Genomic DNA, 13,831 nt, shown 5'->3' with positions numbered 1-13,831 from the left:
GGGAGGCAGGGACTGTCTTCTTAATGAGTGTTTGTACAGTAACCAGCACAGTGGGATGCCAATAGTAATAATAATAAACCTTGATCAGAGATTTCAAACGTTCCTGTAATATCAGACGGACTGTTCTGACTGCTGCACAACCAGAGGCTTCAGCTGCTGCACGAAATCCTTAGATTACTCTAGGGATACTTCTGAATCCTGTTTAACTAACCCAGTCAGAGCACTCGTATTTTGACTTCCCTCGTTTTTCTTGTGCCACCGTATGGCTTTCAGATCAGCGGCAATTTTGGAAGAACGGCTACTTCACACCGTACTTCGCCTGAGATACCAAACCGCAGACCGCAGGCGCTCAGCCCCACGGCCTGCAGCGCGCTCAGCGCCGGGTCCAGCAACAGGCAGGAGCACCCACGTCACCCCAGGCCCACGCAAAAAGCATCCCCGGAGCCCGAGCGGGCTGGCAGGCCCTGCGGTGGTCCCTGGTGGGTCCCAGGTGCCAGACGCCCCTCACCTTCCCTGCCGCGTCCCCGCTGACGCTCCCTCTCCTGTCACAAAACCACGACGAGCTGCTTCGGCCCCGGCCACACCGTCGAGGCCCCGACCCACGCGGGCCCTACCTCGGCGCCTTTTCTCCTCCCTGACGAGGCCCAGGCCCCTCGCCGGGAACCCTTCACACCCCCCTCCCTCCCTGCCCACCGGGTGCTACTGAGGGGCCTGCAGGCGGCGAGGCCAGCGCTCCTGCCTCCGCCCTGCCCGGCTCCAGCACCGCGGGCGGGCGGACAGCTCCCGCCGGGGCCCCGGGGGCCGGGGCCCCGAGGGCCGGGGCCGGGCGCAGGGACCCCCCTTCCGGCGGCGGCTGGCAGCGGCGGCCTCCCCGTAGCCGGTGCTGTGGTTTTTTTAAATGGGCGGAGCGGCGGCGGGCGGCGGGGCGGACGGTGGGCGGCCCGCGGCGGCCCGCGGCTCCCATATAACCCCACCTCCCGGGCGCGGACTGCCGCGGTAATTGGCTGGATGTGGTACTTGGAGATGTTGAGCTGGCTCCTTCCCCCCATGTCCCTGCACACACACAGGGGCGGGTGGTGCGGGAGGGAGCGGGAGGCAGGGCTCAGCCCCGGCAGTGGCGGCGGCAGTGGCGGCGGCGGGGCTTCCCCCACTCCCTGCCTGCCCGCCGCCGTGCCCGATCCGCTCCTGCTCCTGGGCTGCTGCCTGCGGCCGCAGGACCCGGCCGAGCCGGGCCGAGGGGAGCGCGGGCGGCTGCTGGCGGCGGCCGAGATGATGGCGGAGGGCGGCGGCGGCGGCGGCGGGCCGGCGCGGAGGAAGGCGCTGTCGCTGCTGGAGGCGGCCCGCTCCCGCTACGAGAGCCTGCAGATCTCCGACGACGTCTTCGGGGAGTCGGGCCAGGACAGCAGCGGGAACCCCTTCTACAGCACTTCGGCCGACTCTCGCTCCGCCGCCTCTTCCCAGGACGAGGAGGACGACGAGGAGGACGAGGGGCGTCCGGAGGGGCCGAGCCCGCGGGGCAGGGCGGCCCGGCGCCGCGCCCTCAGGGCGGCGGCCACCCCGGCGGAGCGGCGGCGGCAGCGGCAGCTCAGCGGCGGCGGCGGCGGCAGCGCCGTCCCGGGCGGCCCCGGCCCTATGGAGGAGGAGGAGGAGGAGGAAGCGGAGAAGGGGGGCTGGACCCGGTCGCTGCGAGACGTCCCACCCCCTCACTTCAAGGATGGCAGCGGTACGCGGAGGGCGGGCTGCCGGGGCAAGGGGGGGGGGGGGCGGCCCTCGGGAGCGGGGGGTGTCCGGAGCCCGGTGCCGAGGCCTGGGTCGCGGCGCAGCCGTGTCCGGCGGCGCCGGGGAGGGAAAAGCCCCTGCGGGCCAGGCTGTGGGCCCGGGCCGGTGCCCGGTCCCTGGCCTCGGGGGCGGAGAGGGGGGAACGACGGCAGGTGCCTCCTGCTCGGTGCCTTCCCGGGAGCGGCCCTGCCGGTGCGGGGAGAGCCGGGCCGAGGCAGGGAGCGGGGGGGCGAGGGGAGGCCATGCCTGTGCTTAGTCACAGGCATCCCCTCCTCGGCGCCGTAGCGGTGCCCCGAGCGCCGGCAGCTCCGGGGGTCCCCCCGGGGCAGGGTCTCTCTCTCCCCCCGGGGCAGGGTGAGCTGCGCAGGACCCCGTTTGGCCGCGCTCTGGTGTGGCCGGTGGCTCCTCTTCCCTGCTTGCAGGAGAGGAAAAGCGCTGGTCAGGGCGATGCGGGTGACCTGCCTCTGTGCTGTGCAGAAGGGCTCTGGGAACGGGACGCGGATTCCCTCCGGCTGTAAGGCTTTCTGTGCAGTCGTCCCTAAGCTCAACCTGTCTTGCACGGCTTTTGGCCGGAGTGAATCCCAAAAGAGTGGTGAATTGGCATGACGTGACATACAGCGGCAGTGCACGGCACTGAGAGCTCCGTGGGCTGGCTCGTGTAGCAAGTTGCACCACTGTTTTGCCTAGGGAGCCATTGTAAGGTGTCTGTCTGCAGGCCTCAACAACCAAGTTGACTGTGTAGCAGCAAGGCTTTGCAAGAAAAGATTAACGCTTATGAAGGCTGGGCTGTGAAATAAAACACTCGCATCTCAGAACACGACGTGATGATTGCTGTCATCCCTAACTGAGCTGACAGTTTGCCTGTCTTAAGGTTGCTTGTCTTCGCTGGGGTTTTTTTGGTAGTGTTTAATTCCTTCATTTTGCCGTTAAAAGGTAAATGCAGAAGAGTGCTGCTACACTTGGTGTAGTGTGCTGAAATTTGTGCAGTGGGACAGGCAGAAACCTATTTGAGGAAGCAGCGTGGGATGGGGGAGTAAGGTGGAGCTGGCACTGGAGCCCGGGGAAAGTTCTGTCATACTTCTGACTGATGTGCAAGTAGAAGTTGCATCTACCTCTGGAAATAGCTAGAGCCTGTAAAATGTTTAAAGATCAAGCTGATTGATGTTCCTCTTTAAACAACTCTAAGTTTTATTGACGATTCTTATTCATAAGCTTTTCTAAGATCAGGCTCTGGACCATAGGCTTCATGGTGTGATGCTTGTGATGCTGTTTCAGCATCAATTATCACTTAATTTCTCTGCCTTTGCTGGCTTATTTCTTCATATCATTACTTTATAGTAATATCCATTTTAACATAGACAGAACTGGGATTAGCATTTTAATGCTGGTTTGGAAAAGAATTAAGTTGATGACCTATTAATTCAGGAATTCGTATTTCCTTTGAAATAAAGGAGTCTGATTTATGGTTGTCAGAAATAGATGCGGACGTCTCTTGAGGAAGGTGTATGGGTATTGCTGTGAATATTTCCTCCTAGTAATAGATGGAGAAGAGGTTGCTGCTGCCCTTTCATTCTGTTGATCATGATGATGATGATAGATGCTGCACGCTGTTCATAGCATGGTGATTTGGTTTGGCAGAATTTCAGTTAGTGTCATGATTTGATGTGTGTGAAATGTGTACCCTTTGTGATATTTTTATTTTGACTACTCAAATTCCAAGCTATGGAAACTACTACATTGTATATAACTAAGCTCTTACAATTCTAGTTTGTAGATCGACTGGTTTTAGACCATGCATATATCACAACTGGAGTCATGCTAAGCATGCTTGTACTGGCACCATTGTCACTTTGTTGGACACTGTTCTGACCCAAAAGTTGGGATCCATACCTGCTGAGGAAAGGGTCTCCACTGAGGTGAAGACAGCTGTCCCTTCCAGTGGCAGCACATCTTTCAGTCACTAATGGAGTACAAGCAAGAAATGCAGGGTCAGCCACAGAGTACTAACAAAACCGTGTTCGTGGTTCCAATGTGTTGAATGTAAGAATCCTTTCCTTTTAGGTTCTGAACTTAAAAGGAAGATGTTTTCATGAGACTGAGATAAAATTTATCTTTGGTTAGCACCAAAACTTCCAAGTGTGGCCCTTTGGTCAAAATCTCAAGAGAAGAATCCTAGTGGCAAGTACTTGACGTCACCTGATGCCAGAAGACAAATGTCCTTGTGGACTGAAGTCTCATGCTAGAAATAAATCTTTGAATCAGACTAGGATCAAACCTAGCGTCAAGGTGTTCAGTTTGGGAGACTGCCCCTTCATGAAATGGAAGGTGCAGAGGAGGAAAAGGTTTAAGTTAGTTAATGAGAATGAGCTAAGGCTGCCAAGAAAAAAAAAAAAAGAAGAGCCACTTACAAAACTCCTGTGGTCTTTTAACTACAAGCAGAAAATAGTACCACTTCCTTTTTTCTTTTTTTGAGTAAATTACTTAATATTGCCTTTCCCTCCCCAGCCTCAATATTAAACTGGTATCTTAAAGTATTGTATCCTTCCTTAAAAATAGTCCTGAGCACAGACAGGCTAACTCATACTTCATCTTAAAAATATACTAGAGGCCCAGATGTTCTGGGGGCTGCTGGCAGTGTTAGATGGTTCAGTATGTCCTCAATCTGCAGTCAGTCACTGTGTGTGTTTGGTGACACCTGCCTTGCCCATGTGGCAGGTTCTGACAAACTGGGGAAGGTCTGGATTGACTTCTGTGTCAGGAGGGAAGTTACTGGATGGCATCGCTATGCAACACTCTGCTGATTGTGTCCCTGATTTTTGTTTTCTGCCCCTTCTTCAGGGATCTCCAGTTACTGTTGTTCCATTTAATAAAAATACTGGGTGCTTAGACTCCCTAGGGGGAAAAAACAAACACATTAGTAGCTTTAGCTGACTTCCTTTGTGGAAATCCAAAATAGCTGTTAAAGTTAACACAGAGGTTAGAACAGATGGCTTGCTGGCACTTCGTGTTATTTCCAGTGAAGCTACTCTGTGAAATCATTCTCTTTAGTTGCTGAGAAAAATCCCAACCATATTGTGATGCCCTGATTTTTGAACTGGTAACTAGTGACACTGTGTAGTTGTGATTAAAATAGGTTGAGGAAACAAGTGCCCATCACAAATACCAAAGCAGTAATGTGAGTTCTGAGGTACTGGGATAGGAGTAGTGGATCTTGGTCTTGGAGGTCTTGGAGGCAGCTGCTGAAATGCCTTCCTTTCACAAAGAGAGCCTGGCTACAGCAGGTCCGTGCGTGGGTCATGTGTGTTTAAAAGGATGATGGCATCCATGATCAAATGTTGGATCCAGGCATGTTTTGGCATCTCCCTTCTCATTCTCTCCAAACCTCACTGTGAAGGGGGAGCAGAACTGATTTGTTGGGAAGTGAACCTACAAATAGATAGGCTTCTAGGAAAGGAGGTCTGACCTCTGCCCAAACAGTGCTTTAATTCTGAAAGGAGAGATAGTTGGGGCTCCTCTGGCTTCCCTTCCTCTGAGGGCAGGACAGAGCTAGTCGTGGAAGTGCAGAAAGAGTAAGAGAACAAATTGCTGGGAAAGGCAATTGCTGGGATAGGGAAAGCATAACTGAAATGGAGAAAGCAAGCAACTATTATTACTTAGTGACAAGCTAGTAAGTGCTGTTAAGTCAATGCAAACCCTTAATTTCTGGTCACTCCTGCCTCAGACTTAATTGGTGTGCTCTTCATTCCTTCGAGAGTGGGGTGGCTCTGGGTGGTGCTTTCCTTTGTTAGCTCAGTAATCTGGCCAGGAAATGTTCCATAATAAACAGAGGCATTATTGGTTCTGGTCTTTTTTCATGGAGGGTCTGAGAAGGTGCAAATATCCTGATATTGCTGCAGCTTGATGTTCCTGAATTGGGGTAGCTAGCATTCTCTTCCTAGCGTCCAATGCTTCCTATATATACATACAGTTCAGCGACCAAAAAATTGGACTGCAGATATAAAAGCACTTCTTATTGTTGGGGATAATGTTTTAGTGTGGCAGCAATAGCAGGGGAGTCTGAGCAAAAGTTAATGCTGAAGTCCTCAAAGTTACAGCCAAACGGTGCTACTGTTTTCTTCATTTTCTATGCCCTCCAAACCCTGTTCTGAAGCCTAGACCCGAGGACAAAATGTTAAGAATGTTCCTTGCTGAAAGAGCATAGCAGCTCCTCTTCAAGTTGCATTTAGAGAGTGTAACTAGCTTTTTATGGACTTCCAGAGTATTTCTCTGAAACACCAAATGTGTCGTAGTTACCATCTTTGAAGAACACACTCCAGTAGAACAGCATGCTCTCAGGGAGAAGTTGCATAGACTATGTCTAGCAATTAGGCTCTCCTTGTCACCTTGAAGAGGTTTAAATGAATATTTAAAGTAGTTTTTAATCTTTTTTTTTTAATGAGAATATTGTTTTCCAGAAAGACCAGGTTATGGGAAAGAGTCATTTATTCCATCATGGCTGCCACATGAGAGATGATCTTCTGCACAAGGGAGGGTATGTTACCTGAGAGATTAAATGAGCCTGCATGTTCCAGCTAAAGTCAAGGAAGCAATGCACAGCTTTAAATTCCAGGTTGTGACCACCCAGTAAAAAAGGTTTTTCTTATGCTTAATCACAAGTATCTGTTTGCATGTCAGCTGATAAGACTTCACTCTTGATTGGTTTTTTTGGGGCAGTGTTATTTTATTAATGTTAAATAAGGAAAATTAATTTACTTCTTTCAGGTTAGTCTCCAGCAAATCATATGGTACAATATATATTGATATAGCATGGAGTTGTTCATTTGACCTGTGTTCTAAATAGTTTTAGCAGAGCTAAACAATTCAGTTAAATAATCAAAGGAGAGGAAAGTGATGCAGATAAGGAGAGAAAGGCTTTTAGCTGTTATTGGAATGGCTAGAATCATAACTGGGCAGAGAATTGTGGAAAGTCTTTGCAGGATATAGGGGGAGATCCAATGCAGATACTCTTCTTCGCAAGAGTGTGGGCAGGCAGATGGCAAAGCAGCATTCCGGCAGCAGGGAGCCTGGAGGAAGAGCTCTTGGGTCAGGCTGGGCCATAAAAGAGGGCCATATACATGCCACCATCTAACAGTGGTGGTGATTAGGTTCAAGTCCTGAATAGAATCTGAAGGCTTTAGTCTTATTAGATTGAGATCAATACTTAGAAGATTCCACAGGTGAAAGAAAAGCTATGGAAGCTACTTAGTCACTTATGGCAGAATCTGCTTCAGAAAAATCTGGACCAAATTGTCCGACTGTAAGTGGATAAAGTGCCAGTGATGTGACTTGTTCTTGCTTATTTATGTCATCAGAGAATTTAGCTGCTATTGACTTGCATAACCATGGAAAATACTGGCAAAAAATTGTGTATCTATATGCAATCTGTTCTTAAGTTCTAAGCAGAAATTACTTATAATGACAGCATCACAACACTTCCAGGAAGATATGATAAATCCATCACAAAGTTGTACACTATTACTTTGCATAGCCTTTATAGGATGACTTAAAGGTTTTAAGTTTTGCTAAATAAGGGAATTACGCAGAGGCTTAATATCTCATATGTCTTACGAAATCTGAATGTGCTTTTCGGGTGGTTTTACTGGGTTTAGAGCACATTTTCCTGCTTCCATCATCACTGAAGTGAATCAAGTGCACAACATGACAGCCTTATTGATTCTAAAATTTAGTGTAAGTTAGCTATCTGTGTTCCCTTCCTTCTTTTGCCTGTTCCTCTGCTATTAACCATGCATTTGGGGAATAACCTAGTGTTGATGAACTTCACAGAAAAAAACCCTGTACTTCTCTGCTTTTATACAGAGAACCAGTTTCGGTCAGTACTTGAGACATGAAAGTCTATAAGCACTGCAGATCAAGGTCTTCTCCATAGACACCGTCTAGCCTTTTACAGAGAAAAAGCATATTTACTCCTAGATCTGTTACTGCATAAAATGAGTCTTTCCCCTTGCAGCTATTAATGGGGTCATTTAAAAGAAGTACATTAGCTCCTACAGGTACTCATGTCCCTTTGTCAACATCACAGAAACAGTACAGCAAACAATTTCCTTGTCTGCATACCTTTAAGTCAACCCGGAGAGGAAATTAGCCTCTCTGCTGAGTCTAATGAAGATGCTAATAGTGGAGTTGACTTGTTAATTCTGTACAGACTGCTAGGCCACAGGAAGCTGTCCTGGATGCCATAGAGGTAAAAGAAGCTGGAAATTTCTCTTACGTATGCTTGTTCATGTAGGTGTTTTGTTTTCCTCCCATGCCCAAGCTTCCAAAACTTTGGAGTAGATGGATTTAGCAGTTTGGAAATACAAGGTGCTACCCAAAGGGAAGGTAATCATGGATACAGTTATGCATCTCATCTAGAGGTCATTGGAATATAAACCCTAAAATACCTCATCCTTCTGAATGCTGCCCAAAATTGGGCATGTTATTAGAAAACAGAAGAGATGGACTCAAAAGGAGTGCACAGCTAAGACAAATTCACGAGAATACTAGCATTTGATGTCTCGCTTCCTTGTGGCAAGGCATCCTTTCTAGGAGCTTATTGAAACTCCCACTTCATATTCCTTAAAAAACAGGACGTTAATCAGTCACTGGCTCTATCTGAAAGTGAATGGACATGTAACTGAGTGGGTCTTTTCAAAATGAGGCCAGAGTTCCTTGATTGAGGGACTGGAGGGAAATAGGCTTGGAAATCTCCTTAGCTTATTTTGGCTCTGTATAAATTACTCCTGGATTATCTCCTGATTTTCTGTGAAGACAACTGGTATTAATGCCACATGATAAAAAACATGCTTTTGATTCTGCTTTCTTGGACAGCATGAGGGATTCACGTGACCTGTATTGACAAACTATATTTGCCATTAAGAAGGACAAAGAACAAAACCAAGCAACTTGTATTCAGCAAGCAATACAAAGCTGTAGCTGTGCAGTTGAAAACCAGGCATACTGAAGCGTAGTCCATGAGGAACACTGTAAGGATGCAAAAATCATGTCAGAGAGGGATACACAGGAGACACAGAAGCGAAGAATATCATGTCTGTCTGTATGGATGGGGGGAACTAGTTGTGCATTGGTTGGGAAGATTACTGGACTGAGATGAAAGATACAGCAAGCTCATCAGTGAGCACAAATGGAAGTGTTATTTCTAGTGAAGAAGAAGCAGAAAAAAGACTTAAAGCAGCTGCTGTTATAACCATGATTCATTTCTGATTACATATGGCAGAGAGGTGGGTGTGTATGAAAGATTAAATTGGAGCAAAAAATGAGAATATCTTTCTATTTTTTAAGTTAATTACGAAATTCACTGTTGTGGAAAGTCTGACTATCCAGTGCGTATAGTCGTCTCTGCTTTTTTTTGAAAGGTAGATGCTGGCTGACTTCCTGGAGGGTAGCACTTGTAGGTGTGCAATTTGGGGTCACTGTGTGGCTCTGGGCATGTGGCTGTTCCCATTGATGTCACTGTGCTGTCTGCTGCTGGATGCACCCTGCCGATACACAGCTTGGGAATGGTAATCTTGTCAGTCCATGCCCAGAAAAACGACTTTGGAGAGGTTATATGTATTGAAACTCATACATGTATGCACTTATGCATATGGCTTATAGTATTTGGGGTGGGGATCTAGTTTTACTTATTCTGCCCCAGTACAGGGAAAACAGTTCAACTGGACTGCAAGGGAAGGGGTGGCCAGCCTTCCCGAGAGGGCACGGTGGTGGTTCGTAAATCTTCACTTGCTGCAGTGGCCTAGCAAAAATGAACCGCCTTTGGTTTGGGGTGAGGGATTGCCAAGATGATCTTGAAAAATGTAAGATGCTTTTACATCTGTCATGCTGGATATGTTGCGTTATGGATATAAATACATATGTGGATATAAATTCTTATTTAGCCTTTCAAAGGGCTTGCTGGACTGTATTCCTGAACGGGATCACTAAATGAGACGACCTCCTTAAACTGAAGACTTTTCCTCATTTCTTAGCCATCATAGTTATTCCTTGCTTATAAACTTGTCCTTTTGTGTAGTTATTGGTTGGTTTGAGATGAAGTAAAATACGACATCTGAAGATTTGTACTCATGAGATCTGCATGAATTCCCTCTTGTCATTGGCTTCAAGATTAAAAGAAATTAAGCACTAAGACTTAGAGTGCCTTTGAGTGATCTGTAGCTATTTTCATGGTGCTAACATTGCTGCAAACAGCCTTTTCTTTTAAGGGCAAGGAAAGGAGGTGGCTTTAAGCATATTGCAAATCTCCCCCGTTGGGAAAAGAGCGATGGGTTTCGGAGTGAATGACATCCTGCTCTTTCCACTTGACGGGGGTTGTGCTTGATAAATAAGGAATGACCCTCTCAAAAAAAGGCCTTTCATCATCTGCTTCTGTACTACTGGGTAATGACTCACGCTTAAACTGACATCAGAGATGTCCCTCCGTAGGGACAGGCTGTGGCCGGGTCAGGACGTGGGCCTGCGGGTGGGCCCAGCTCGGCCGGGCCCATGGCTGGGCAGAGGAGGGCTGTGGCGGGCTGGAGGCCAGCCCTGCTGGGGCAGGGGCTGCCACCGGGCCCTGGGCTGGGTTGGCTGGGCAGGGACAGTCAGGCATGGTGGTGCCCCTGGGCCACTGGCAGCAGCTCCTTGAAACCACCTCTTTGGCAAAAGCCGTGACTTTCTGTAATGCCTTTTGTACAAAAAAGGTCTTGAGAAGGAGTTTGGCGGTGCTCGGTTGGGCCGCTCTTCCAGCCCACTTCCCAGTGGCTCTGGGCTCTCCTTACCCTGTCACAGAGCGACTGGGAGATAGTGCTGTCTTCTCATTACCTTTCTATTTCATAAGTGCCCTGCAAGTTCCTTTTGCTTCAGATTACTTTTGGTGGTTTGTTTCTCATGTCTGAAACAAGGTACCAGCTTGTGGTGGTGGTTTTGGCACCTGGAGCGGTTGTGCATAGTTAGGAGCTACCTGAGCCTTGCGGGGGCCCGCCATGGTCACTGCGTTCCCCGTCAGACTTACCTCCTTGTATTCTGTACTGAATAGGAGGCAAATTCTTGAGGCAGGAACCATCTCTGCGTTACTAGCTCTGAGTTTCACACTGTGCTTTGTGTTATACTATGTCTGTTGCAACGAGCCTTGCAGAGTTTAAAATATATAGGGGGGAGAAGCCGGCAGGTGCAGAAGCATCTGACTGAATAAATACCATCTAGTCTCTGTCAGGTAGTCTCACTAAAATTGTCATTACTGCAAATGTCTGTTTCTGTCTCCATTTGAATTCGATAAGGTCTGGCCCAGTATCTCCAAAAATGTATTGCATAAAGATCTGGCAAAAGCTTAAATGTTCTGATGGAAGAATTTTCTTTTTTTAAATTTAATGAGAATTTGAAACTGCCTTCCTGAATGGAGGTGGACTTACTGAATTTGTTTATTAAACTTTTAGATAACATGAAGTTGGGAGTGACTCCAAGTGCACTGGAGGGTAGGCTGAGAATTTGCAAGGTTCTTGACAGCCTGAAATAGCCTGGGGAGGGGGAAATGGCATGGTGCAAGAGAGAAATGCTTAGTGTGAAGGCAGTAGTGATTAACAGCAGAAGTGGAAAATGGAGGGGATGAACTGTTTAGGTGGAAAAGGAACTGGAGGTTGAAGCTGAACACCAGACAAATGTGACTCAGTGTCATGCTGTGAAAAGGCAAACATCCTCCCGAGATATTTAAATAGAGTGTGCAAGACTTGCAATGAGACTGGCTTGCCATTTAGGAGGGATATTCTGGGTCCCCCACCCAGGTGAGAAGCAAATAGTCAAATGTGAAGAGAAAGGACTGAGGAGCAGAAAATCTACTAACTGGACCACCTTTCAGTATTCTGTTTTTAAGCTAAGTGGCCATATGGGTAAATAAGGGCTTTTGTAGGAAAGGGAATTATCTGCCATAACTGCTCTGAACACTGAATATAAGGAATAACAGGTATAAATTGAATTGATGGATAATTAAATCAGACACGATAGAAACTCTCAAACAGACAGCGCAGTGCTGCAGAAGACATGAGGTGTGTCACTGGAAACCTAAGAGCAAGTGGTGCTAACCTGTTGCGATAGACTAACACCCAGTATGTGTGCTGAACAGGGCTAGAGGGCTGGACTAAAGGAATTCCTGAGGTCCCTTCCAGCACTTTTCTCTGGTTTAGATTGGTTAAGATAAATGCAAACACTAGGGAAGCTGCTTAGTGGCAGGTTGTGTGTTGGAGTGCTATGCAAAAGACTTGCTACTTGCATCTTGTGCGTCAGCTTTGGAAGCAGGAAGATGGCTGTATAGCTTGTAGGAAGGAGCTGTGTGCTTGCAGATGGCCTCCTGATCTGTTAAGGTGAAACTCCCTCCTTCCCTTTGCCCTGATAAAGTGGCCCAGGCACACTTAACAGTTACTTAGGGTATTGTTCTCAGCCTCACTTCTAAGTTAATGAGTTGTGTATCCATGAATCTTGTATCTCTGCTCACATGACTGATTCTGAGCCTCCTTCTGTGTGTTAAAAACATTAATCTTATACCAGGGATGTCTGTTACAACACTACCCAAATACTTGTGAGATTAGCAATGCTACACGTTGGAAGCACTTAGTTACTGCATCATCCAGTGGTGCCTAGGTTTTTACTGGCCTTTGTCCATGACTCTTTGAGGTATGAAGAGTCTCCTTGCAGCTGAACCCCAGCGCAAACCTCTGTAGACCATGAGGATGGATATGTGGAGGAAGACAAGCACAGGTCTGGAACAGGCCCAGCTAAGTCATAGTCCAGATGCCTGCAATGAGCGATGACCATGTAACAGATGTCTTGGCAAGAAAGGACAACAGAATGCCTACTCCATGTTTCTCCAGTTCATGGACTCGGTATCAGAAGGTTGTTTCTTCACTTCTTTGTGAGCATTGCAGAATTGTTTCATCTTGCAAAGAGTACTGTTGGCACTTGGGTCTTCTCTTTTCCTGATATTTACCTCAAGTATATTTAAAAGATTTGCTGCTCCTCCCCCCGCCCCGGCTAAAAATGAGAAAGTAACAGGTTTCTTCACAGTCTTCCCTTGCAAGAATACACCTCTACTTCTTCTAGGAGTAGTTCTCTGTCTTTCCCAGCTTAGGATCAACTCTTTGTTGGCAAATTGCACAGGTTTCCAAGTAAGATCTATGATTCCTTGTTCAAAGGTACTAATATGTCACTATCTCCACTAAAGATAACTAAAAACCTGCCTAGTGCTACCTAGAAAACCACTGGTTTAGAAGTCAGTTGTGCATCACTTTTCTACAGAATAAGAGATTGTCTCTGATTTGAGCAGATAATTAGAGAGAAAACTTTCATTATTGGTCTGTAAGATTTATTTTGGCTGACAAATCCAGCTACTATCTAGTAGGATGATCAGCCCAGCTTTGCTTGTTAGTGTCTTGATCATACACTCGGTTCTATTTCCATATTCTAGTAAAAAATGAAACAATCTCTTTCCCAAAGTCACCTACCTTCATCCAGACAACTCCTCTCTCAGTCAAGGATGTGGGTAGAGAGGAGACATTAATACTCTTACTCATCCCTGTTGCTGCCAATGAACAAGTACCTAGCTAGAAACAGAACAGATAAATTCAGCTATCCTGTAAGTAATATCTTAGAAGCTTACCCACTAAAAATGATTCTGAGGTGACCTGTCTATGATACAAATGGTCTGCATTTGTTTTGATGTCTTTGATTAGTCCTTCCTCCAAAATCTATTCAGTCTTTGAGGAGTATTGAGATCAGAGTAACAAGTTTAAAGTCACCAAGTCTTTTATTTCTCTTTGAAAGTCTTTCTTCTCTTAGCTTAATGTGTTACCTTGAACTTGGATTCACTTAGGTTCTTGTTATGGGGCTCCTAGTATTTGAGAATTAGAAACAAAAATATATACTAAACTGCAAGATTTGAAATTTTTGTGTCTTTGTCTCTGCCACAGGTATTGCAGCTTCTGGTGTCCTGTCCTTGGACTTAATAAACTTACTCTCTTATGAACTTCAT

The 13,831-nt window shown here is 47.1% G+C and overlaps 1 protein-coding gene across 1 annotated transcript in view; it reads left to right on the top strand.

Annotated features, from left to right (window-relative positions):
• The first annotated feature begins 885 nt into the window (after positions 1-885).
• The window catches only part of PGBD5 (piggyBac transposable element derived 5), a 73,786-nt gene continuing 60,840 nt past the window's right edge, over positions 886-13,831 (top strand). Inside the window, exon 1 of the mRNA XM_069800772.1 lies at positions 886-1,723. Coding sequence (XP_069656873.1) covers positions 1,009-1,723 — 715 coding nt within the window. The 5' untranslated portion in view covers positions 886-1,008. The remainder of the gene's footprint in view (positions 1,724-13,831) is intronic.

This window comes from Haliaeetus albicilla, chromosome 13, assembly GCF_947461875.1.
Source record: "Haliaeetus albicilla chromosome 13, bHalAlb1.1, whole genome shotgun sequence".
NCBI lineage: Eukaryota > Metazoa > Chordata > Aves > Accipitriformes > Accipitridae > Haliaeetus > Haliaeetus albicilla.
Note: the sequence above shows the minus strand (reverse complement) of the source record. Positions and strands in the feature narration are given on the sequence as shown.